The sequence below is a fragment of the Crocodylus siamensis genome, chromosome 2, assembly GCF_052110815.1.
Source record: "Crocodylus siamensis isolate JL-2025a chromosome 2, ASM5211081v1, whole genome shotgun sequence".
Classification (NCBI taxonomy): Eukaryota; Metazoa; Chordata; order Crocodylia; family Crocodylidae; genus Crocodylus; species Crocodylus siamensis.
In genome coordinates, this window is record NC_143396.1 from 13,387,489 (window position 1) to 13,413,574 (window position 26,086).

The following is a 26,086-nucleotide window of genomic DNA, read 5'->3' on the forward strand; positions in this document are numbered from 1 at the left end:
ACCCAGCCCTTTGCCCCAGTCACTAAAACCTAAACCTTGATTATAGTTTCATAGTTTCTAGGGTCGGAAGGCACCAGAGTAGATCATCTAGTCTGACCCCCCGCCATGGCAGGAAATAATACTGGGGTCAAACGACCCCAGCAAGATGTTCATCCAACCTCCTCTTAAATACCCCCAGGGTAGGAGCCAGCACCACTTCTCTTGGAAGTTGGTTCCAGACCCTAGCTGCCCTGACCGTGAAGTAGCGCCTTCTGATATCTAGTCTAAACCTGCCCTCTGCCAGCTTGTGACCGTTATTCCTGGTCACTCCTGGCAGTGCACGGGGGAATAGTAATTCCCCCAATGCCTGCTGATCCCCTCTGACTAGTTTATAACAGGCCACTAGATCCCCCCTCAGCCTTCTCTTGTGGAGGCTGAACAGGTTCAGGTCCCGTAGCCTGTCCTCATAGGGCCTGCCCTCCTGCCCCGATCATGTGAGTGGCCCTCCTCTGGACCCTTTCCATGTTGTCCACGTCCCTCTTGAAGTGCAGCGCCCAGAACTGGACGCAGTACTCCAGCTGCGGCCTGACCAGTGCCGCATAGAGGGGGAGGATCACCTCTTTGGACCTGCTTGAGATGCATCTGTGAATTAGAGAAGACAATTTGAGAATTAAGAGAATTTAGAGGATTAGTGAGCAAGTTGTGCCCAGGCTATTAAATACCTTATTAACACAAGACTTTAGTAATTATTCTGCCATCATGTCTACTGGATACACAGAAGATGACCTATTAGCATCTTTTCACTTCTGGTCCATTAATCTCACAGGCACCAGATTTTATAAAGAGTTTTATTTCCAGGATCTATTTAATTTGTGTTGGACAAACTTGTTTTTTTGAAGAGGCAAAAGAGCCACTGAAAAGCTATACACATGAATAACTGAAATAGTTATTTAGAGACAAAGAGCCAAGTTCAATTTTATCAAATACTGAAGCAGCATTTCTTAAAGTTGATTTTTTTTGTGACTCCCAATAATTTTTCAACCAATATTTGGATCAATCTCAATGATGCTATCTTTTACTGTCATCATGCCCCATCACAATAATTTTTTTAAAGCCTAATCAAGTTCAGGTGGGTTCATCTGAGGTACATTTGTTAAAAACAAGAGAGGACTGCAGTTCAAGCTTAAGACAAGATTACACAGATTTATATGAGGTTCCAAGAGAGTAATAAGGATGGAATTGCTTTTCCTTTAGTTAGCTACCATTAGAGAGATGTACTGCTGAGCTTTGAGCATCACACTGATGCCTGGATTACAGATATTGGTATAATGCCAAAAATTAATTTTTTTTAGAGTCTGGTAACCACACAGAACCGGGGGGGCGGGAATCACAATAGTTACAAATATGTTCTATCCAACATTGCTGTGTTTTACATATGTAATTAATATTAGATTGTGCACGTTGCTGCTACTGAATTAAACTAAAATGGATTGGATATCTCATTTAAACACAATCACTAATGATAAAGGATGAATCACTCAGTAGGGCTAGGGTGGTTCTATATGAGCAAAGAAGCATGTTCATTTTGTATTATATATGCCACCTCCATCACTTTCAAACTGCATTTAAAAAATCTGCCAGTATGCGTCATCTTCAAGCCTGACGCTGAAGGAATTTTCTTTGCTTGTAGATGTTCTTGAATACAGAGCTATTTCACGTGAGAGGAAAGGATCCTTCACAATATTGAATCATGGGAGAAAAGCAAGTTGAAGTTTTACGTACAAAATCAACCGCCGAGAGTGAGAACTACAGCACTTTTCTTAAAGGGACACTGAAGTTTACCTATAGCAGAGGTGCTCGATCTCTGGCCCCCAGAGCAATGGCATCCAGCCCACAGGACTCAACATGGTCAGGAAATATAGCTCTGCGGGAGCACTGGCAACACTGTCACCCTTCCCCAACTCCAAATCCTACCCCCACCCCAGCAAGGCTAGGTCAGAGCTGGGCCACACTCCCTCCCCATTCACTATTGGGGTTGGGCCAAACCACTGTTCCTCCTTTCCCTCTCCCCAGGTCATGCCCCCGCGTATCTCTGCCCAGGGTTGGGGCCAGGCCACACCCCTGTCCCATCTCTCCATCCCACCCCTGCCAATGCTGAGCTGGGGCCAGGCTATGACCCTGTCCTATTTCCCCCACCCCCACAAACTCAGGTCAGGGACAGGCTATGCCACCTTCACCCTTCAGGGCCAGGATGGAGCTACGCCATGCCCCCTTCCCTGCTCCCCCCACAGAACCGGGTCAGGGCCAAGCCAAGCACCCTTCCCCTGCGCAGCAGGATGGGGCTCCACCATACCCAGCCTGGGTGCCAGGTTAAGCCCATCAGCCAGATCGGGCTCACTGGCAAAAAAGGTTGGGTGCCACGATCTACAGTGACTTACTTGGCTCCAAGTTACCTTTGAAATTGAGGCCTGAACCCCTCTGCTGGACAGACAGGGTAATTTGATGTGTACGAAAGAATAAACACTAATCCAACAATATGAAAAAAAAAAAAGACAATTTGTGGCAGAACTTTAACCTTCCCAGACACTCCATCAATGACCTCAGAGTAGCTTTTCTTAGATGACAAAAATTTGAAAATTAGCTTGAACAGCAAATCATGGGATGAGAAATCATCCACAGACTGGATTGTGTTAAGTATTGTCTAAATATAAATATGGACTACGGATTCTTATCCAATTACCTGGATTAGCTTTTATAAACCTTATGTCCCTCAATGGGTTAATTGCTCTGTTTTTCTTTCTCCTACCCATCTTGCTTCTTTCTGCCATTTCCCCTCCTTTTTCCTCCCTCATTCCCTATCCTTTGTATTCTAATCACTGCTTTCTATTAAGCAGCTCTGCTTCCTGCAGTCCTTTCACACCATCTGATGAAGCAGGCATTCTGCTTACAAAAGCTTACGCTCTACTTCTCTAATTTAGTTAGTTTAAAGGTGCAAATCTCCCCTGCTTTATTTTTGTATCACGTCACGTTAAAAAAAACAAACATTATATGGTATTTTCTTTGCATTTATTAAGACCAATGCTCAGCACCTCTCAAAAGCAGCGTATCTTCTATTCCCTTTTGAGTGAAGTTACTCAGCAACTTGCAAGATCAAACCCAAAATGAATAGAGTAAAAGGAAGCTAAGAAAAAAAACCTGTGAATGCTTTTTGTGTGAAAAGTGTTTCAGATTAACAGATCTCCAAAAACAGCATGTAACTGTCTAAATGCCTGGTGCAAGTGATTAGATGGAGAAGATGCAACGTATCCAAAGATAGTACATGTTTAAGAAGGCTGTTAATAGATCGCTATGTTAGTATACTACAGATGCCAAGGCTCCATTAATACTCTATCATGCTAACAGGCTTGTTCTTTTTGGAACATGCTAATAAAATGCCGGAAAAAGGGATGGGATTCTTATGGAAAGGCTAGAATTTCAAAAGACAAGTTCATGCACCAGGGTAAAATCTTGGTCTCAAAATTTCTCATTCATTTCAGTGGAGTTAGGATTTCACCCAAATTATGGTTGATTCCAACTTTTGTAATGGTGACTGTACATTGTAGGCTACAGTGAACAACAGATCGGACAAGCTTCAGCAGAATAACTCGCGATATAAATACCTTGTCAATGGCTTTCCCAACTCTGGAAACACTGCTGTGAATGTCTTTATGATCCGAGGCCAATTTTTGAACTGTGTCTTTTATTCTTTTACAGCACTGTGTCATAACAAGTGAAATCGTCCCTGACAAGTCTCCATCTTGGTCTAGACAGAAGAGAGGAAAATGAATTAATAACTATGTTATAAACAAAATGATAATGTGAAATCCCACAAATGCGACAATGTATTAATAGGGGGAATTGAAACAGAAAGAATGAAAAGATATGAAATACAGGAAGTCAAAAGGAAGGCTACAAAACACAGGCAAAGCACTGCCAATTTAAAAAAAAAATTAAAGCCTTTTGGGACATCCACTAAAATCTTATTAAGAAACTAATCTTGCTACTCCAGGTACAAATTCACATGAATAGAATATAGCAGGTTTAGTTTGTTTTGGGTTTTTTTTGCTGCTGAAATCATGTTAATGATAAAGTATGCCACCATTATGCCTTATCAGATCTTAAGAAACTAAAAAATAACCATAAACTAAAAAATAAAAAACAAATTATTTAAAAATAAATAATCTTCTGTTGCAGAATGCTACAGAAGATCATATCTTGATGGCCTATCATTTGTATTGTCCTCAGAAGATATATTCATGTATTATATTACTGCATATGCATGAACACACAGAGGCACACACAAAGATCAGTTTAAATCCCCAGTACCTGGAGCCCTATGTAGCCATTTTATACCAGTCCAAAGAGAACGAGAAGCACCACCTTATGATCAGAAAGCTTTTTAGTCAAAACAAAGTGCATAACACGATATCAGATCTCCCTACTCCCAGTCCTCTGTTTAAATAATTAAGTCATCAAGTTTCACACCCGCATCCACGGAGCATTGGAGTTCCAGACTAGTTGCCACAGGTATGTTATACGATTACCACGGGTATGCTCGAAGAATAAGATCAGGATCAAAAGATTTGCAAATCCCTAAACTGTACCACGCTACAAGGCCAGTGACACCCACTATACTTCAGTTTCGTTAATCTAAATTCAGGAACACTTTATCCTCCAAGCATGTTTCATATAAGAGGGTTTCTCTCATCATTTATTCCTCCCTGTTCATGAGATGGATGAAATGCTGCAATCTAGTTCAAATGCCTAACTCGTATAACAATGCATCTATGTGTGTACCTGAGGGCTACTTTAAATGAGCAACTTATCCCCCACCCAGGGGAAATAATTGTGAGACAGAATCACGGAAGAGTTAAACCATTTAAATAAGCCCACCCCTAAACTTACTCTGTATTTCCTTCTCAGACTATCCTTTAATGTACTGTTAGTTCAATCAGTGTCACAAGCCAATTTCCCTTCCAGTAGTTCAGGCCATGCAAAACATAACAAAGCGACTGTCACAGACTCACAAGTGTGTGAAGAAGAGAAACACAAAACAGGACTCCTGTGCTGCACTGCCCTTACTAATAGCATCTTGCATTCTCTTAAAAAAAAAAAAAAAAAAAAAAAGAGTGAGCACTACAAGAGAAATCAAAGAAGTGTCCCAGTAAAAGGGTTCAGCTCTGATCAAGAGTGGGTAAAACTTACAGCTCCTTATTTCAAATACCTGCTCAACTCTATTTTATTTTACTAACAAAAAACAACTGTTATTGCCCTTAGCACTTCCCAACCTATAAAGCTCAGAAACAGCAAGCCTTCCCATTCTACTGGAAGCCTGTCCCACGAGCTCCGCCTATATACATATACATGACATATTTATTTTACAAATGCGCATCCATGTTTAAAGAGGTGTGTCTATTTTAATCATATTAAAATATTAGATGGGCATCTGTACATCTCACGAGAAAATACATTTGCACCGAAGAAGGCATCACCTCACTGAACGTCTGTGGCCATTTACAGATGTGTTCCAGGAGGCATGTGTGTAGGGGGAAAGGTGGGGAGTGCTTTAATTAAAGCACCTGGAGCCAATGTTCCCTCTAAGGTGTAGCAGTCTGTGACTGCCATATCGGTCCCACCTCCCCCTTTTGGTGCAGTGTGAGACACTTATCAAAGGTAGGCTCCTCACTCCTCACCTGGAGCAGGCAGTGGGGGCTAGGGTCTGGAGGCTGGTGCGGGCCCCGCCGGCTCCAGGGAACTGCTCCACTCCCCTGCATCACCCCGGGAAGCAAGGAGGTATGTGGTATCAGGGCTGGGGAGTGAAGCACTTCCACGGAGCCCGCGGGGCAGTTCCCTGGAGCCGGTGGAGCCTGCACCAGCCCCCAGTCCCAATCCCTGCCTTGCCTCACCTCGGGAAGGAGCCACTGCCTGCCCCAAGTGAAGCTCCGCCAGCTCCGGAGAAGTGCTCCACTCCCTGGCCCTGATGCCATGCGCCTCCTCACACCGAGGTGATGCGGGGGAGCGGAGCAGTTCCCCAGAGCCAGCAGAGCTCACGCCAAGCCCCAGCCCCCACCTCAGAGCTTACCTTCTGCTCCTCTCCCAGCGCGTGGTCTTGAAAAGTTAGTGCGCAGCCAGACTTTTAGTTGTGCATGGCCACACATGCATGCACCGTAGAGGGAACCTTGCCCAGAGCATCATGTGTATCAATGTCCCTGCACTGAAAAATGGTGGTGGGGGCACTTTAACTAAAGCTCGTTTGATGAGTTTTAAAGCACCACTGCTGCCATTTTTCAGTATGAGGTCACTGACATACATGATGCTGGGATCTGCTGGAGTGCGGTTATTACCATACTCCAACAGATTCAATGAATTAAGTCTGCTCCAACATGCTGTAACCACAGTGCGTTGGAGCAGTCTCACTGCATGTGAATAGGTAGGTGAGTGTGGTGGCAAAGCCTAGTTCTTGAGTGACTACTCCTTCTCCACTTCTCACATCTGAAGTTCATATTTAACAGTCCTGAATGTGGCGTGGGGTTCTTCTGGAGGTTTTTTCTTTCTTCTGCATGTTGGACTCTTCTTTCCTTGAAAGCCTTCACTCCACACTTAGACTGTTTGCAAGCCCTCACTTAACAACAATCTCCAAATCATAGAAAATGAGGGTAGGAAAGGATCTCAGGTCATCTAGTCCAAGCAGGACCAGCCCCAACTAGATCATCTCAGCCATCTTATCCCAGTGTTCACTGCCTTCATGTCTCTTGCAAAACATCTCTGAAACAGAGATAAAGATGCCCACATAGTCTTCTTCCCGTAAAGACCTCTCCACACAAGAGATCCTTGGATATAAAGCCATCATCCATTCTCTGCATAGAGCAAGCCATGGAAGTCGATGCTGACTGAGAAGAGAATGGATGATCAGAACGCTGGCACCTTCCCAAGCTTCAGCACAGGCAAGTTAGTCCTGTCAGGAAATTCCTAGAACGCAGCGACAGCAACCTAAGTGAAAGACGTTGAGGTGCTTTTCTTGAATACAGCATCTGATCCAGGGTCTGCTGCCATGCAAAGAACTGCTGTTGACGCAAATATGATATACTTTCACCCTGGTCTGGACAGTCGGTTTACTGTTCCACACTTGTTTGCTCATGATACCTGATGGTTTGCCAATACAGGTATTCAGTTCAGTCTCAAGCGACAGGTTTTTGGTAACAATGGAGCCAAGGTACATATATTTACTTACAACATCCAACCGATGTTCACCTATTGTGACTGCTGGTAGTAAATCAATGTTTTGGCCCATAACATTGGTCTTCCTGACATTGATTGCAAGATCAAACTCTTGGCAGGTAGGAGTGAAGCAACTGATAAGGCTTTGAAGGTTTCTCTCTACGTGGACTATTGGTGCAGTGTCATCAGCAAACAGCAGCTCATGAATCAAAACAGTAGGTATAATAATATAATACTAAATAATTACATAAAATCATAGGAAAATAGACCTGGAAGGGATCTCAGGAGTTTATCTAGTCCAATCCGCTGATCAAGGCAGGAGCATCCCTATCTCAACAAACCCAGGCAAGTGCTTGTCTCTTACAAACTTCCAATGAGAGATTTCCTAGAGATTTTGGGATCTCCATTTCAGTGCTTCACTACCCCAAGATCAGAAAGTTCCTCTTAACACTAATTCAGCATCACTCAGACCTGAGCAACTCAGAAGCCATACGAGCAGTCAGCAATCAGTGAATTGTGGCAGACCAACTCTAATTTAAAAGAAAAAAACTACAGTATGTGCATTATCATTTGCATATATGTGCTATCTATGCTGCATTATTCACAAGTACAGGAAAGACAGACCCAATACACACGACAGGGAAAAATGAAACAGAAAACAAAACACTGCGCAACACATCTTTGATAACATTTTCTGAAAAAGTCAAAGGCACTAAGTTGAAGAATCGCATGGGGCTTGGGAGACGCAGTCTGGGTATCACTACTATGACTTGATTTTAAAAGTTGTTACTGTAAAATAAGGAATGTTGGATTCTTCACTTTTCATAAGAGATGATTAAAACAGCCTGATTAAAATTACTTCAAAACCAGTCCTGCCTGCCCTATTGTGACTTTTGCCATGACAACCAACCACTCCTGAAGATCTGATATAAAAGGCAGAAAGAAATGTCAGACTAGATGCTCATAACAGTCTCTTCAGTCATTAATATTATGAATCCAGCATTTAAAACAGTGATTCTCAACCAGGGTGTCACAAGATCTCTTTAAGGGTGCTCCAAAATTTTAGCAGTGTTAGGTGTGCAAACACCTACACGATTCACAAGATAAACCTTGAGATTTCAAATACGAATCCATAACGTCAAAAAACATTCTGTGTTCTTTGTTACAGAAGAATTGCTCTATTATTTTTCCATAGTAAAAAGATGAGTGAAAATTCAAGAGCTGGCATTTCCTAAGGGGCCATGAATCTAATGAGTTTGAGAACCACTGATTAAAAGATGACATCAGCTTGAAACTAGTCAACCTGAAAAAAAACTTGGGTATTTTCATGCATCTTGCCACAGGATTCTCTCCTCCAGCATTTGCAACAGTATCACAGTGTTTTCCCTCACTTAAAAAAAGGTCTCTCCTATGTTTTGTTAAAAAAAGAAAAGAAAAGAATGAAAGAAACAAAACAATATCCACCAACACCCACAAAGCAACTCAAATTTCTATCCAGAAAAAGATTATCAAAAGCAACAAGGAAAAAGGTTTTCCCTCTTTCAAATCTCTCCGTTATCAGCATCTTGGGCGTTACCTTAACAAATCAGTAGAAAAACTGTCAGACAGTGAGGATGGTGGCACCTTAAATAATTCAGTGTTTGTGAACTGCTGCAGTTTGACAGCTTTGCGCGGCAGCTCTTGTGTGTGATTATACAGTCAAGAGACTATGCATTGATGAACTTCCACCAGGGCAAAGTGTAGTTTAGTAAGCTTGGCTCTGACCTCAGACACTTGCCAGCCACACATTCATACTACATTCGATCTACCATAACCAGAGCAAAAGGTTAACAGTGAGGCGTGCTGAAATACATTAGAGAAGAAAGCTTTTCCCCTAAGAGGAAGGATGTTCCTCCCTCTCTCTGTTCTAACTATAGGGCCATGTGTATAAGCGCTCAGAGCAGACTCTAAACATAAAACAGAAAAGGATTCAAGAAATTGGGAAGGAGCGGAGGTAATTCAGGCAGAGTTTTAATATAAGCTGTTTATAACCCTTCTACCACTCACTTCCTTCATCCCCGTTGCCTATTTAGGATCACCCTCTAGGAGAGCTTACACATACAACTACACTCATCTGAGTAAACCCATCATGTCCCATACGGTTACTCACATGAGTAAGCTTAGAAATGCAAATACTAGCTTCGCAGAGCAAGTCTGTGAATTGTAGCTTCCAAACAGACAGAGGTCTTGCTTACACTTCTGGAAATGGTCTAACAAGTTTGGAATACATAGACCTGATTTTCAAAGATCAACCCCATCCCCACCATGACTTCAGTGGAAGTTGCAGGTACTTGAGTCACTTTAAGAACCATATTCTATAAACTAGTAATTTCACAGATTTCATAGATATTAGGGCTGGAAGGGACCTCAGACGATTGAGTCCAGCCCCCCACCCGGAGGGCAAGAAGTCAGCTGGGGTCATAGGATTCCAGCAAGATAAGCAACAAATTTACTAATACATTTCTAATACTAACAAGGCTTACATGCACCTTTTAAAAGTTATTTTTAACTAGTGGCAGTGAAAGAAGAACTCCCGCTGTCTCCAGAAAAAACAAAGGAACAACTTTCCCAGGCAATTTGAGGTCGCATAGTAAACACTGCCAACTTTATGCTGGAGCGTATACTGTTTGCATTGTGTTTGTGTTCTGTTGGGAAGCAGTTAGTGTTTGCTTTACAAGATAGATAAAGACAGGTGTTATAAAGTGGTGAAGGATGGGGGCAGTGGAGCTTTGAAAAACATACAATAAAAATTTGGAAACAGATATTGCACTGGAACCTCAACATTGCTGTTCTTAATAAAAAGTAACTGCATCACAAAAACTAAAAGTATAGCAATGTAAATGGATCTTGTCCTTAATATGTTATTATATTGCTGTAAACAGCAACTATTTTGATCATTCCCCTCGCTTTCAGCTCTTTAACCTCTCAGCCAACTTCCACTGTGGAATCGTTGTCCTCTGCTGCTGTGCGCTCATCTGTACAGGCGCAGTTACATGGGGTAGGAGGAACAGGCCATGTGTGTAAGGGACAACACAGAGAGCATGCAAGGTTGCCTAAAGATGGGAAGTTGATCAAATACAAACATTGTCTTTCAAATGTCTACATTGCCGCATGCATTATGCTCACTTGCATACAAGGACTGAAATGGTCATACAAACACAACAGTCATCATATATCCACTAACAATGCAAAGTGGGTGCCCAGAAGGAAGTGAACACAAAAAAACATCTTTCCTGATTATGGTCAGTGCATTAGGCACTGATTCTGCAAAGGGTTCTTGCCAGCACACTTCTACGGCTGTACACCAACTCATCCAGATCCTCTACATGCAAAACACTCATCTCAATTCAGAATCAAGCTCTTTGTTTGTAAGAGGCATATTTGATTGTCCTTCCAATACCAAGTGCTGGTCATTTAACCAAACTACTCCATATAGTCAAGCAGTTTATTTGAACTTTGGCTCCATAAAATAATGAATAAAAGGAACGGATTTAAGCTTCATTTCATACCTGCCTAAAAAAATTGTAAAAACCCTCTGAGGAACTATTAAAATAGCATTTTCTCAAACAAACTCTCCAACATCTCATAACACTGGTGGAGGCTCCCATTGGGAATATATGAAGCACCAACCCTTGAAAACTGTGTGGCCAGAACAAGTTTTGACAGATGACAACGGTGGCTCCAAAAACCCTTTAAGTTTACAAAGAAGCTGAAGATCCGAGTGCCCCCATTAGCTGCCAGAGCTCAGGCACACAGCTCTGCAGTCAAGGGTCCACAAAAGATGGAGGTGACTAGCATCACATCCAGCTGCCTTTGAAATCCAAGCCAAAGGACAGGTGCAGAGCAAGTGTGAGGAGTGTGGAGCAAAGCTCTTGTTTCTACTTCTAGGGCCACAGCATGACACCTTCACCCTTTTGCCACCAGAAAACCCCTTCACAGAATGAAAACACTGCCCAGGTAGGACTGGACAACAAATACCTGCAAGGATTTATGCTATTTTCAATCCCATAATGACATGTAAATAAAGTCATACTCCTGCACTTGTGCAGTACACAGCTCTCTTTAAAAGCACAAAGAAATGTCACAGGCTGCTGTTTAACATGGGACTGGGAACCAGGAAATCCCAGTTACTAATTCTTTATTTATCACCTGCTTCCTGCATGGCTTGAACAAATCACTTGGGACTCTCATCTCACCACTCCCTCTCCATCCCTCCCTAGATGATAGCTACCTACTTTGCAAAGATGCTGCAAGATTTAAGTGGCTCATGTTTACAAACAGCTGTGAAGATGCTCAGACAGTACCAGCTTGTAGTCACAGAAACACGTTGTGGAGGTTGCCATCCACTAAAAAAAAAAAAAACAACCTGTGGCCAAAACATTTTAAAAATTGAACTGCTGTGGAAACATGAAAGCAATGAAGCCTGCTGCTGTTCATTTCAGAGAGCCCCAAAGACACCAAACCTGCTGCTGTTTCAGATGCCCCTGCTACACATCCCATGTATTATGCAATTAACTGGTGAATCATGCAATACATTTAGAGTGGTCACACGTGCAAAATATTACACCATAAAAATGACTACCAAGCTACATAAAGAGCCAACCAGCTATGAAACTAGTGCTTGAAAATGTGTAGCAACACTACAGCTGGTTTCTATCCAGCTTTAATTTGAGCACATAGCAGAGACCCAAAGTCCCCAGGCCTGCGCATTTCAGAGCCCCAAAGCCTCCCAACCTGCTGCTGTCTGAGACCCAAAGGCCCCACACTGGCTGCTGGGTGCTCCACAGAAACCCAAAAAAACAAACCTGCTGCTGTGCATTTCAGAGACCTACAGCCACCAAACTTCTGCTGTTTGTTTCAGAGACACCCAAAGGCCCCAACCTGCTTCTATGCATTTCAGAGACCTCAAGCTACCAAATTGTGGCTGGGTGCTCCAGAGACCCAAAGCCCCCAATCTGCTGCTGCTTGTTCCAGACAGACCCAGAGCCTCCAGCCCTTCTGCTGTGCACTTCAGAGATCTATACCCCCAAACCTGCTGCCATTTGTTTGAAAGACCCAGAGCCCTCAACCCAGCTGCTGAGCCTTCCAGAGACACCCAAAACCCCTAACCCTGTTGCTCTGTGTTTCAGAGACCTCAAGCCCCCAAACCTGCTGCTGTTTGTTTCAGAGACATGCAGAGCCCCCAGCCTGCTGCCAGGTGCTCCAGAGAGACCCAAAGCCCCCCACAGTCACCTCGCTGGGGTCATCTAACCCCAGTTGTCTTTTCCTTCCTCAAGCAGGGGCGGCTGAACCCGATGATCTGCAAGGTCCCTTCCAGCCCCTTACAATCTACGAATAACACGCGCAGCAGCAGGGTTTCAGAGGCTTGAAGCCCCCAAACCTGCTGCCGTTTCTTTCAGACACCCAGAGCCCCCAACCTGCTGGTGTGCATTTCAGAGACCTCCAGCCCCCAAACGTCCTCCTATTGGTTTCAGAGACACCCAGAGCCCACAACTTGCTTCTAGGTCTTTCAGAGACCTCCAGCCCCCAAACCATGGCCATGTGCTTCACGGAGACCCAGAGCCCCCAAACTGCTGCCGCTCACCGCAGACAGACCTGGCGCCCCAGCCCTGCTGCTGAGCGCTTCAGAGACCTAAACCCCCAAATCTGCTGCCATTTCTCTCCGAGAGACCCAGCGCCCCCAACCCGGTTGCCACAACTTCCGGAGACGCCCAATTTCCAATTTCACCCTGTCGATATTCGCATGGATGTCCTGCCACGCTTTGAGCACCTCTCATTCCCATTTTCCTCATCTCCACCTCTTTTCTCAGGCGGCCTCTTTCCGACTTGGTTTTCCATTGCTGAGAGGTCTCCCTCCTCCCATCCCTTCCCCTGCTTGACCTTCTGCTTTCTGTATTTCAACCTATCGATATTTCGCTGAGCTCCCATCACAGTTTGGGGGGCTTCTCTCGTTCCCATTTTCTTTTTTTCCCCCCCCCCCACGGAGGGCCTTTTTTCAGCTTTGTTTTCTCTAGTACTGTCGGGTCTCCCTGTGGCCTTTTCCTCCCCTACGTTTTGTGTCTCTACTCCCCACCCCTTTGGGGTCTCGCCGAGCTCCTGCCTCACTTTTAGCTCCTCTCGTTCCTCAGAGTCTCCGACCAGAGCAGCCTCCCCAGGCCAAAAGCTTGCCCAGAACTTTTCCCCGACTCCTCCAATACAAAACACCACATTGACCCCAACACTTTGCTTGGCAGAGACTCCCCAGCCCCGCTGTGCAGAGACCCAGGCGCCCACCCCCGCGGCCCGCGCTGTGCGAGGGCCCAGCCCGGCCCCGGGCACGTACTCTCGGTCTGCAGGATCTCGCGGCGCAGCCCGCCCGCGTACTGGATGAGCTCCTCCAGGCTGCGCTCGCACAGCTGCCCGTAGCCCGCGAACTTCTGCAGCACCTTCTCCAGCTCCCGCTCCACCGTCACGCACTGGTCCATGGCGGCCGCGGGCCCCGCCGGCCCGGACGCCTGGCGGAACTTCCTCCCCGACGTCGCACAGGCAGCTCCGCGGGCAGCCGGGGTCCTGCGAGGGGACTCAGGCAGCGCCGCGGGCAGCCAGGGTCCTGCGGCGAAACTGCGGCGGATTGGCTCCTTCCAAGACTAAGCCGGCCTCTCCAGGGAGCATGCGCGCGCAGGCAGCGCAGCGGGCAGCCCGGGGGCCTGAGAGCGGGATGTTCAGGCAGCGCGGCGGGCAGCCCGGGGGCCTGAGAGCGGGATGTTCAGGCAGCGCGGCGGGCAGCTTGGGCTGGGGTCTTCGGCTAGCACGGGGGTAGTGTGTGTTCAAGCGACCTCTGCTCCTCCCTGCGCGCCCGGCTCTGCCTCAGGACGCAGGTGCGAAGCTTGCTGTGCCTCGTTTCAATTCCCATTGCAGGAGAGCTGGGCAGCTGCTTGGGTTTAGTAGCAAGGGCTTGGTGCAGTGTTGCCAACTCTCATGATGGCTGGTGTTGTTCGGAAAGTCTGTGCTTCGGGAATGCGAAAAACATCCGTCTATCTCTTTTAACTATATATATCTCTAGGTAGAGATCTCTATGTAAATCAATATGTAGAGAGAGATCAAGCTAGAAAGAGCTATGTTTTTCACACCCTGCAGGCATAGACTTTTAAGAGCTATGCCAAAAATCACATGAGTTGGCAACACTGTTGGTGGGACTCGGGATGGACAACGTGCCTGAGACGGCCAGGTTGAATAGCGGGTCCATGCTTTTCTGGAGGCAATGCTGCTGAACGTGATGTTAAAATGCTCAACGTTAGGAGAAGTGTCTTCACAGTCAGGGTGTCCAGACTGTGGAATAAGCTCCCTCCAGGTGTGGTGCAATTACCTACCCTGGAGATCTTCAAGAGGAGACTGGACAGTCACTTTGCTGGAGTCACCTGACCCCCAGTTGTCTTTCCTGCTTTGTGTGGGGGGCTGGACCTGATGACCTTCTGAGGTCTCTTCCAGCCCCCTGTAATCTATGAATCTTCGGTTCAGATACATGTTGGCTGCTGGGAGGGTCTCGCAGCTTGAAAATTTTAGCCATGTAGAAAGAGAGGTGCATACTTTTTACAAGTCAAGGGCCAAGGGTTTGAAGCAGGCTCCCCACAGAAGTAGTAAAGTCACCCACCCTGGTGATCTTCAAAAAGCATTTTGATGCTCAGCTTGCTGGGATCATCTCACCCCAGCGGTCTTTCCTGTCCAAGTGCAGGGGGGCCAGACCCAATGATCTGTAAGGTACCTGCTGGCCACTAATATCTACAAAACTATAAAACTTGGCTCCTTAGAGCATTGGAGAAGCATCCTTCAGGCCAAAGTGGCAGACAGGTTTCTGGAGTTCAAGGCAGCTGAGTTGATTGAGTATGGAACCAATGGGATAAGCCAAGATCACGTTTTGAAATGAAGCCAACTGCAGAGGGATTCTCTTTATGAAATGATTAAGGACCACAGTAGCTATATGCGAAGGCAGTGTTGGCTGAAGTTGTGTGCGTCAGCAAGAGATTTGAATCCACTCTAGATCAGAGGTTCCCAACTCTTGGCCTGTGGCTGTGAAGGGTTAGCTCCGATCTGCAGGAGGGCTGGCTGCCGGACCAGAAGTCCAGAAGTAACTGCCATACTGTGGACCAGCAGTATACTCAGTATAAAAAAGGGTTGGCTGCTGGTCCACAGTATGGCAGTCACTTCCGGACTGCAGTATACTGGTCCGCAGTTCGCCAGTCTGCGTTCACTTCCAGTCCACGGTCTAAAAAGGTTGTGATCCACTGCTCTAGATGACCTGGAGTCGATGTCAGTCCTTTTCATTGATATGACATTGTCCTTCCATGGTGAAAGGCATCTATTGCTATGTTGCACTGAGCCCTCACCTTAGTTATGAGTTTGAAATATTATGACAAGCCCTTCAGCCCTTGTATCAAATGAAGTTATTCCAAACTATTCCACTGATTTCCAGCTTCCCCCTGCCCCTCCTTTTGCAGTTTAAACAAAAGTTACAAGTTGAGGTCCTTCAACAAAATAATTTCCTGGCTCCAAGTAAAACTTTTTAAAGCCATAGGCTGCCTATACAGGTGTTTGTTCTAATTGGAATGCATCAGAGCAGACTTGATTAATCCAGGCTGCTTTACATTCTAATGAGAATGCTCCAGTGTTGCTTTACCATCCCGTATATTAAGCCCCTGCACATTTTAAAATGACCACAGGGGTGCTTTATCCAAACCTTGTCAAATGCGCTTTCGATAAAGCAGCCTGTGGCCATTTAAAAACGTGGGGGTTTAATACGCGTGACGGTGAGCCGCTTTAATTAGAACAGCTGTCTGGGAACTGCTCTAATTAAAATGTACCCCCGCTACCCAAAGCACATGTACAGGCAGCCATATATTCATCTTACCCACGAAGATACCCACAAAGATGATGACCAGAGGAAAAAAATTAACTGCTTAGAAAGAGCGGGAACAATCCGTACCAAGTGTGGCAAGAGACAACCGCAGAAGGATCTGGACTATGGTCCACTAGTATAAGAACGGCAGTTTAGGGAGTCACTCTTACTTAGCTGAGATTATTGTCATATCAATTTTAACTCTTCCACAGACCAGTGTAGCGGTAGAAAGCACAGTTGGAGAAAAGAAGGCAGTTCAAAGTAAACTTAAGAAAGACTGCTAGCCCCCCCTGCTGAACATCACTCTCATCTTGCAGTATAGAGGGCTTCTTTCTGGTAAGCAAGTGTATGGATAATGACTCTCCTTCTGACTACGTTGACACACTTGATATTCATAAAGCCATTTCCACCCTGAAATTCTTAGATGTGTTGGAAGAAGATGCTCAGGATGCAGACGTAGAGGTAACATATGCTCTAGCAGACAGTTTGTTAAGTCACGATTGCTGCTATGGTTCATTGTTAATAGATAGCCAGTCATGCCAGCTTTGCTTTTAGGATTCATTGAACAGCGTTGTTTTAGGGATAATGTATGATAGTAAAAATCCAAGTTTTCAAATACACCATTTCCTGTTATTAACATTCCTCTTGTTTTCTTCATGGAAGATTTGTCTTACCATGGTTTTGCTTGGTATTCATAGCCTGTGATGAATCCTAGCAAGAGTTTCAATGCCATCTCTCGGGAAGGGAGAGTTGGGAACAACTGGGTTAGGTGAGAGCTTGTGGAAGTAATAGAGAGAGTAGTGATGGGATGTGGCTACCTCTGATCAGTTGGATGTACTCAGTAATGTGGTGTCTTTTTGGAAGGGGGGTGATAGGAGTGGCTGTGCAATGGAGACCCAGGTTGTTACCTCTTCAAGAAGAGAAAGCAAAGGACTTGCTTCAACATTTGAAGCAAGCAGGGAGGCAGGTAAGAGGTTTGGAGAGCCCTGCTGTATACATGCGGCTAGAAATGCAATTATAAGGGGGCATATCGGCCTGTGGCTAAGCATGTGGAACTAGCTAAGTCATAGGTGAGCAACCTATGGCTGCAGGCCAGGTCCAGCCCACAGAGCCAAACAGGAGCACGCTGGCAATGGATAAGAGCTTTGGTAATGTTTATAGAAGCTTGTAAGTAGCGGTGGCACTGAAAAGAAAAGTGTCACTTCACAGTTCTGTTTGGAAGACCAAACAGCAGAAAAAAGCAGCATTGGAGCATCTGAAGGAGAGCAAAGGATAGACTAATAGAGCTGCCTCAAGGCCAGAGGTTGGAAGAGAGAATGCTTCTATTTTCTAGCAGCCAGAGGGAATGTGGGAGGAGAAAAGTTCAAAACAGCCTGACAGAGACTAGCTACAGGCTAATACAAGAGGGGGAACCCTTGGGCAGGATCAAAGGTCCACACAGTGATTAGAATCCCAGCAAGCTGGAGGCAGGACAGTTGGCTTCTTGCTGGGACAGTGAATTTCCTCTCCTGTTTTGCACTGAACTGTCTAAAAGTTTAATCATCTGACTAGCCGGCATCTGATATATTTATCAAACCCAGCTGGAAATTTTCATTCTATGACTTGTAAAACTACTTGTTCAGGCACTCATGGTCAGAGAGTATTACTAGCTCAACTGGTGGAGAAACTGAGGTACAAGGACCATAACTGAGATCCCATATGCTCTTGGCGCAAGGCAACCAGCTCACATGGCAAGAACACAAAATGTTTACCGCAGCAGAAATGCCTACGCAGTTTTCAAGGCCCAAAAGCAATCTAAGGTCTGAGCGTTCAGTTTTGATAGTACTTCTGCTGTGTCATGGCAAATACGTCTTATGCTAAGGGAAGGAGAAAACAGCCCAGACTAAAAGGAAGTTGTGTAGTCATTGCTCTTGTGTAGTAAATTGCTACTCTGCCTATCATGCCATGGAGGTGAGAGACATTTAATGCCATCTTTATTTTGCGATTGCATTTACTATGTGATGAAATAGTTTTGGGTTTGTGTCATCACTGTTGTGTTAATTTGGCTGCAGTAATCATTCTCCATTACGGAGTGTGTAGTCATTTCCCAAGACATGCAAACAGCTTCACGTGAGCTTTTCATATTTTCTGCGGTGGATAATGAATGAGTCAGCATAGTTAACTGCCACAAAAATTTTAAAAAGACCAATTGGTTTTAAGTAATATAAATTGTTTTTTAAAAGCTGTTTAAATGATTTTGTTCTTGTTTACACTGGCTGAACATCTCATATGGAGTGTTCAGGGTGTTAATACAAATATGAAACAAGCAATGTGGGTGTGAGTAATGTAAGATTAATTATTATAAAGTTAATAGAATTGGAACCAGTGGAGATAGTGAGTACTGGAATTACATGGTTTAGACTCTGGTTCATCTGACAAATATCAGCTGTTTTGAGTGACTGCTGATAAAAGTTTATATACCAACTTCTGTAGTCACACAAGCAAACCACACAACTTGATAACGAAAAGCATCATCATTTAGCTTTTTATTCCTCTATTAAACAAAACTGCCAATTAGATACCATTTTGCTGTGAAGGCTTCTACATATGCTTGTCAGTTTTAGCTTAGTGCAGTTGTTCTCAAACTGTTTATGCTCAAGGCACACCTTGGAAAATGACAACTCTTAGGTTTCACTCTTTTTTTTCTACTACAGAAAAAACAATAGAGCAATTTTTGTGTTGCAAAGAACTCAGACCACAAAAGGCCAGAATGTTTTTGACACTGTGGATTCCTCTTTAAAATCTCTGGGTTTATCTTGTGACTCAGATGTAGGTGTTTGCATAACTAACTGCTAGTATTTTGTGGCACTCTGCATCACCTTTAAAAGGATCTCATGACACCTTGATTGAGAATCAGTGGCTTAGTAGCACGATGCACATGTAATACAAAACAAAAGCATGCTTTAGGTACTGGTACATCAAAAGAGGAGTATTGTGTGATGGAATCCACTAATACAATTCCCTTTACAGAGCAGGTGAGCGCAGGAAAGTTGGGCTTTGTGAAAGTTTCAGAAAGATCAGGAATTATATACTGCACCTGGTCTGGTGGAACTTGTATTGATTTGTGACAATATGCAGCTTGTAGAACAGAGTAACCTTTTAAGTGGAATTTTAGCATTTGAAATTTTGAGAGGCTAGTTTAATACTTTAAAATCTTCATTGTTTATAATAGTCTTTTACAGGCTTGACATTGCTGAACAGTAGAAAAAGCTGTTACTTTCCCCCCTTTACCTATTAACTTTAACTGAAAAGGCTAAGTCCAGAATATGGAAAACAATGAGGGTAGAGAGAAAGTAAGCAGAGTTACGTGGATCTGGGCAGGAAGAGGGTTGGATGAGGAAAACTAACAGTATAGAATGGCAGAAGGAAGGTAGAACCCAGTCTCCATCTGCTGATCTCTCAGCCTTTCCCAGGCTTATCTGCTGTTACTGCTTCAGTTCCCCCAGCAGAGTTGCGGAAGGCCTTATCACACCTTACACTGTAAGCCGCACAAATGTTGATCAGTGTTAGCGCTGGCTCAAGTTTGGTCACACCTTCAGGCCAGCACAGACTTGGAAGACTGAAAGGTAAGAATCCCTTTCCAGGCTTTGCCTCTGCCCCCCAGGGCTCTCTGAGTTTTCCCGTGCCCCTAGGGTTCCCTCCCACCCCTTGGGGTTTTCCACTGTCTCTTTTCCGTCCCCAGGGTTTCCTCCTACTCTCTCCTTCACTTGTGGCTGCCCATGCTGCCTGTCCTGGGAAGCAGGCAGGGGAGGGTTTGCCTGCCTGGCTGGCAGCTGCTGGTCTTCTCTGGGCTGAGCCCACCCAGAGAGCGGCAGTGGCTGGACAGGCAGGTTAATCCTGCCCTGCCTGCTCCCCAAGAGACACCACGGGCAGCCACAAGTAAGAGGGGAGTGGGGATCCGGGGTGTTGGGAAGGAGGGACAGTGGGCCTGATCCAGGTCAGCGAGGAGCTGTAGCTAGAGTGGCTACACCTTAGTGTAACATGAACTGAATAACACAGATCAGACATCATCCTGCCCTGGAATGGCGTAACTTTGAGCTTCATAACAAGTGCTAGAAACTAGTTTCAGGAGTTAAGTGCTCTAGGAGCCACCCAAAAGTACCATGTAACAAGGCGCCAAGTGCCTAGTGGAAGTAAAGCAGCAATGCTATGGGGAAACTTTCTGGAGGGAGGGACTGGGACTTCCACCCCAGATCCCTGGTTCACAGCTCTGGTCTCATCAACCTTATTTCCCTTGTATTAATTCTTTCTCCAGATCTTTGTCCTTTTTATCTTTAGCCCTGAAAGCTTTTATCTTCGGCCCTGAAAGCTTCTCCTGTACCATTCCTACATGCACTGGCTTCACCCTATGTCCCAGCCTGCTTCTCTGCATTCAGAGAAAATCTGAAGTTATGTTCATCACCTTGCAGTTAGCATCGTCTCATCCCATTGTTTCTCATTTTGTTTTTGGCCAGAATATCTGCATGTGAGGACTTACAAGTGGCCAGGCAGTTGAATGACAAGTTTAAAGATACCATTTTAATCAAAAATCACTCCCAGCTGACTCTGGTGGATTTGGGGAATTTATGAGCCTATTGACCATGCAGTACTGACAAGTAATACTGTTCTGCTTTACGTAGTCTATCAACATTAGGAAAATAACATGCTGGTGGCACCATCCCTCCACAGCTGGTGATGGAAAGAGTTTCGGTGTGAACGCAGACATTTAATGATTCCTGTGTATCTTCCTGTCTGGGAGAGCTGGACCCAATCCTTCAAAGGGCACAGCCTAAAAAGACAGAGGAAAGACAAGATACAGTAAAGTGATTAGTGGTGAGGGCTCCACAGCGTGTTGTTAAAGACACTTAGCACATTTGGTAAACACCAGGTTCCTCCCCAAACATTTAACTCTCATATTCCTCCCACCAAGCCCTCCCCATGTATCTGAGGTGCTCACTTGAAAGAAATGAGTAGAAAGGAGTTAGTCAGCTGGCCTCTTGGATGTATAGCAAATGATGGGGGGCCTTCAAGTAGGATTTCAAGGGTCACAGCTTTGTGCTCTGTCTTTAGCACTATTGCGGAGAACCTGCAATGGATCTGCCATCAGGCAGGATTGAGCATGCATTTTGCTAACATTTATGTCATTGGTCTATCCATGCTGGTGTCAGTTTTCAGCACACTTTGAGGTAGGAGAATGGTCCTGTTGGCAGTTCACAGATTCATAGATGCTAGGGTCGGAAGGGACCTCAACAGATCATCGAGTCTGACCCCTGCCTAGGCAGGAAAGAGTGCCTGGGCAAGATGAAACCAAAATTCTCCTGAGTCCAATTCTCCTGGTCTTCAAGTTAAACTAAGCACCCAAAACTATACTGTATTCAATTATGCAATAATTTTGAAGCAGAAATCAAATAGCAAGGTAGCTGAACAATTTAAAAGAAATTGGCTATAAGGCTCTAAACTATCTTAGGATTCTCTCCTGCTCCCATTGAGATCAGCACACAAACTTCCCTGTACTTTGAAAACCAACCGAGCTTCTAAAACACTGCTTCTTTCTCTTCCAAAGGAACTTGTATGCTCTATTGAGCTCTTGTACCGTACTTCAAATTCATCAGTACTCCTTTAAGAAGACTGAAATCATAAAAATGTTTTTATTACCATGCCCTGCAAAAGATAAGTCTAGGATGGGGGCAGCAAACTATGGCCCAGGGGCCAGATCCAGCCTGCGGAGCCAGATGGCCACAAGTCTCTCATTGTTTACTTGGACCCTTAGTCTGAAAAATTGCCATGAAAGAGGCCCGGAAATTATACCTTGCATTATCAGTGTGATAAAGTTTTGTAGAGCGTGACAGGGTAGGAAGAAATATAACAGCGTTTCAACCCCACATCCTCCCACAAGCGTTTCAACCCCATTCTCCCAAGAGCTCACTTCATTCCTTTCAAACTGGGCTTCCCACATGTGGCTCAGTCCTTTCCCGAGCTATCTAATGAAATCAGTGTGTCCTTAACTGACCAGCAGGATCAGAGCAGGGGATGTGGTGTTGACTTTTCCAACCTTTTACTATCCCCTGTACAAAGAGATGCAGAATAAAGGATAGTATGTAAGGAGCAAAATGTATAGGCACCAAAGGCTCAACCTGTAACTGGCCAACACTGAATGGTATTCATTTCACTCATCATTAACAACCTATTCGCTGAATACACTGAGGATAAAGTAGGACAGGTTGGAAATGAGAGAACAGGAACCATCGCATTCTCAGTGAAGGGGCCCTGGCTATGAATTGTTTCATACCAGAAACTGCATGGAGCTTGTGTCCTAAGAAAACCAGGACATTGTTAGGCTTATTGTTCTGCAGGCTCCAATAAGATTATTTAAGAAGTCTGTCTGGGAGGAAGGATAAGGAGAGAGCGGAAGAAAGAGAGCTTGACTTCTTTCCAAAGGATGCTGGTGCATTTTTTAAAACTGCATCGTTCATACTAATGTTCTTCTATGTACGCTTAATGGACTTTAGATTGTGTATTGCTGGCTTGTGTAGAGAGACGTGTAATGGAGTAGTTAGTCATCCTAAGAATTCAGTTTTAGGCTCCAATCCTACAAATATGCACGTGTTTAAGCATACTGTTAACACTTTAGCTTAAAATAGAAATAAATTCAGAATCTTTACAAATCATGCTGTTTGCTTACCTGGTGCTTTACTTGGGCAAGTAAAAGACAAGGCACAGTTTAATTGGTTATTCAGTTTCCTTCCAGCTTTTCACGCATAGCACACAGCTGCAGGGTTTGAGTTTTACCCACTGCAGGTAGGTAGCTGTATGACTGTATTATTTCGTATTACGCATACTTGAGTAGCATCAAACAGCTCCTCTGCGGACTGGAGACCTACTATGCAAAGCATGTAAAAATCCAGATTAGAGACAACCCCTGCTCTGAATAATGAGAATCCAAATAAACTGATTCCATGTAGTATTTTTAACTCTCCTGTCATAGCTATTGGTGTTTAGGTTTTGTAAAGTTTTTTTTTTTTTTGGTGCACTTAAATCTGGGAACTGAACAGGCTGAGTAACTGCTCTAACTGGATGGATTTTCTATAGCACCCATCATTATAGGATCTAGTGTTAATGTCCAGACCAAGCAAAAAATCCCAGCTGAATGAACATGTAATTTGGGGACAAAGAGGATGTTCTGTCTTGCTAGATATGAAAGGCTATTTTCACATGTCACAGAACCTAATGGAGTTCACAGCCCTATGCCAGGTGCCTAACACACCCCAGGTATCATTGTACCTGGAAAGTTAGATATCTAAGAATAGAATTAGGAAACGCCAGCTGGGATACTACCTAAAGTATTCAGTAGGAAATGCTGACTGGAAGGATGTTCTTTAGGGAGGTATCCAAGTTGTAGCCATATTAGTCTAGAGGAAAAAGCAATCTGGGCTTGTGGTAAAGGTGTTATCTTTTACCCAGGAGAACTTTTCCGACCTTTTCTCCGATGCCCGATGAAGCGTGTTTGTGCCTGAAACCTTGCAATTAAAGATTTAATTTTTTTTTGCAAAAATCTAGTTGGTCTAATAAAAGAGATCACCTCTACCACGAGTCCTGATTGCTTTACGGAGGTGAGCACCTCCCTTGGCTGGAGGGAGATGCCTGAACCCACTCAGGATCCTCTTAGGCTAGGACACGTAAACTGGTATAAGTGATCGGGAACTGGTTCAAATCTGTAACGCAACGTAAGTTTAGTGAGTATCAACTGCTTTCAAAATGGCTGAAACTAGTTTAAGATCACCTTGGATGGATGTACTCAGGGATGACTGGTGCCTCTTGAGTCTGCGGGGGCACAACTGCAGACCAGAAGTTGCCGGCCCAGCAAACCGCGGACCACCGGCCGGTTGAGGTTTGGGCCCACGCTCCCGCCCAGGGGTGTAGGTAGATGTACCCATGTTCATCCTTTCACTGACTCTAAGCACTATGAAACGATGGACATGGGTACCGCTATGGCCCGCGGGGTGGGCCCAAACCTCAACGTGGCTGCCTGGCTCTGTGGGGCCACGGTCTGCCGTCCCGAGTAGTGTGAACAACACATGCCCACGGAGGCTGGCGGGGCACGGCGACTGGCCGCAAGTGGCGGCGGTGTCAGTGGACGTAGGCTGAGGGGGGGCTCCTGCAGGCAGCCACGGCAGTGTTGGCAGCGGGGGTGGGCTGGGCGGGGAGCTCCCGCAGGCGGCCACAGCGGTGTTGGTGGCGAGTTGATGGCGGCAATGGGGACCGCCCGCAGATGCCTGCAGCAGTAGGGAGGGATGGCGAGTACTTTTCACAGGGGGTGCACGGCCAATCTCAGGGGGGCCGCCTGCACCCCCCCGCACATTGCCACTGCTGAGCTGTGGGGCACGTGGTGCGGGGTGGGGCTGAACGGGCGTCGAAGAGGCGCGCTTCCCTCACGTCTGTCCCCCCCACCCGCGGGCGGGCGCGCTGGGCCGCGCGGGGCGTTTCTGGCGGGAAGGAGCGGGCGCAGCGCGGCGCGGGCGGGGCCTGGCCGGGGGGCGGGGCCACGCGCTGCCCACGTCACTTGTTATGTCTCGGGCGGCGGGTCCGGCCCGCGCGGGGGGAGGAGACCGCGGCGGTGGCGGCCGCCGGAGCGGGAGCGGGATCCGGGCGCTGACAGGTCCGGGGCCCCGCGCCCCGCGCCGCGACCATGTGGCTGCGGCTGTTCTTCCTGCTGCTGTACTTCCTGGTGCTGTTCGTGCTGGCCCGCGTCTTCGAGGCCGTGGTGTGGTACGAGACCGGCTTCCTGGCCACGCAGCTCGTGGACCCGGTGACCCTGAGCTTCAAGAAGCTCAAGACGATCCTGGAGGGCCGCGGGCTGGGCTACTCGGGGCTGCCCGACAAGAAGGATGTGCGGGAGCTGGTGGAGAAGTCAGGTGAGGGCCCTGGGACCCCCCGGGACGGGGACGTCTCCCTCGGGCGGGTTCACCCTCTTTATTTTCCCCGCCGGGTCTCACGATGCTGACGTCCCGTCAGTTTTAGGCGTCGAAATCGGGGCCGCGTGAGTTCGGCCGGCGGGGCGGTTACGCTTTCCCCAGTGTAAGTTTCCAGACGCTGGCGGGGCTGGGTCTCCGGGCAAGTGGGCGCCTTGGCGCGTAAGGCGACTTCCGAGCGGCGCGTGAATCCATCGCGCGCTTTCTCGGCGGTCCAAATTGGTGGGGTGAAGCGCTCGAGGCGGGCGCAGGAGCAGTCGAACGGCGACGTCGCACGTGTGTACGTGGCGTGTCGAGAGAAGAGGCCTTCTCCGTTCGTTAGGCTGGTCACTAAGTAAAAGGTTTGGCTTCGGGGCGGGGGAGTATTTCCGAAGCAACGGCCCAAGTTGCGACGGGGCGGCTGAGCTTGAAGGGTTGGGCCTTGCTTGCGCGGCAGGATGGATGCTGGCGGTTGTGTTTTTGCGACGTAGCTTTTTGTCCACCCTGCATCTCTCTCTGGACTCCTGGCACAAAAGTCCTACAAGCGAAGATGACAAGTGACATGTTCCTTTCTCCTCATGCTTCACATTATTGTTTATTATTTTTAAATGCCACTTTGCCCTGGACCGAGCAGCTGGTGGGATGCCGGAGCGTGTCTTGAGAAAAGGGCGGTGGTTTTACAGAGCGGTACAGGAAGACTGACCCCAAACACAGGGTAGTTTAGAAGGAGGCGTGGGGATGTTCATGCGAGAGGCTGAGGAAAGAGTGAATGAGGCTGGCACCGTCGAGGGGAGAGGGCGACATGAGGTGTGCAGACCAGTGAGGAGATGTTGCCTTGAACTGGGAGCGTGACACTTGGAAGTTAATGGGGCGACCGGGATGTTGAGCCAGAAGAGGAGTTCGGAGGTGGGACCGGTGTGGTCAGTCGCAGATGGGAAAGATCATCTTAAATCTGCTTTTCAAACGGATTGTC

The 26,086-nt window shown here is 46.2% G+C and overlaps 2 protein-coding genes across 4 annotated transcripts in view; one reads left to right on the forward strand and one right to left on the reverse strand.

Annotated features, from left to right (window-relative positions):
- RMND5A (required for meiotic nuclear division 5 homolog A) overlaps positions 1–13,857 on the reverse strand; it is a 43,092-nt gene extending 29,235 nt beyond the window's left edge. Inside the window, exons 1-2 of the mRNA XM_090035334.1 lie at positions 13,598–13,857; positions 3,639–3,781 (exon numbers count right to left, since the gene is read on the reverse strand). Coding sequence (XP_089891460.1) covers positions 3,639–3,781; positions 13,598–13,739 — 285 coding nt within the window. The 5' untranslated portion in view covers positions 13,740–13,857. The remainder of the gene's footprint in view (positions 1–3,638; positions 3,782–13,597) is intronic.
- A 162-nt stretch (positions 13,858–14,019) lies between these two features.
- CHMP3 (charged multivesicular body protein 3) overlaps positions 14,020–26,086 on the forward strand; it is a 57,131-nt gene continuing 45,064 nt past the window's right edge. The window contains exon 1 of one of the 3 annotated variants that reach the window (XM_090035337.1): positions 14,020–14,132. Coding sequence is in view for 2 of the 3 variants with exons in the window: in XM_090035336.1 (XP_089891462.1) it covers positions 24,852–25,077 (226 nt within the window). In the remaining variant the exon portion in view is untranslated. Of the gene's footprint in view, positions 14,133–24,704; positions 25,078–26,086 lie in introns of those variants that run through there. The other 2 variants (XM_090035336.1, XM_090035339.1) reach the window with 2 other exon arrangements.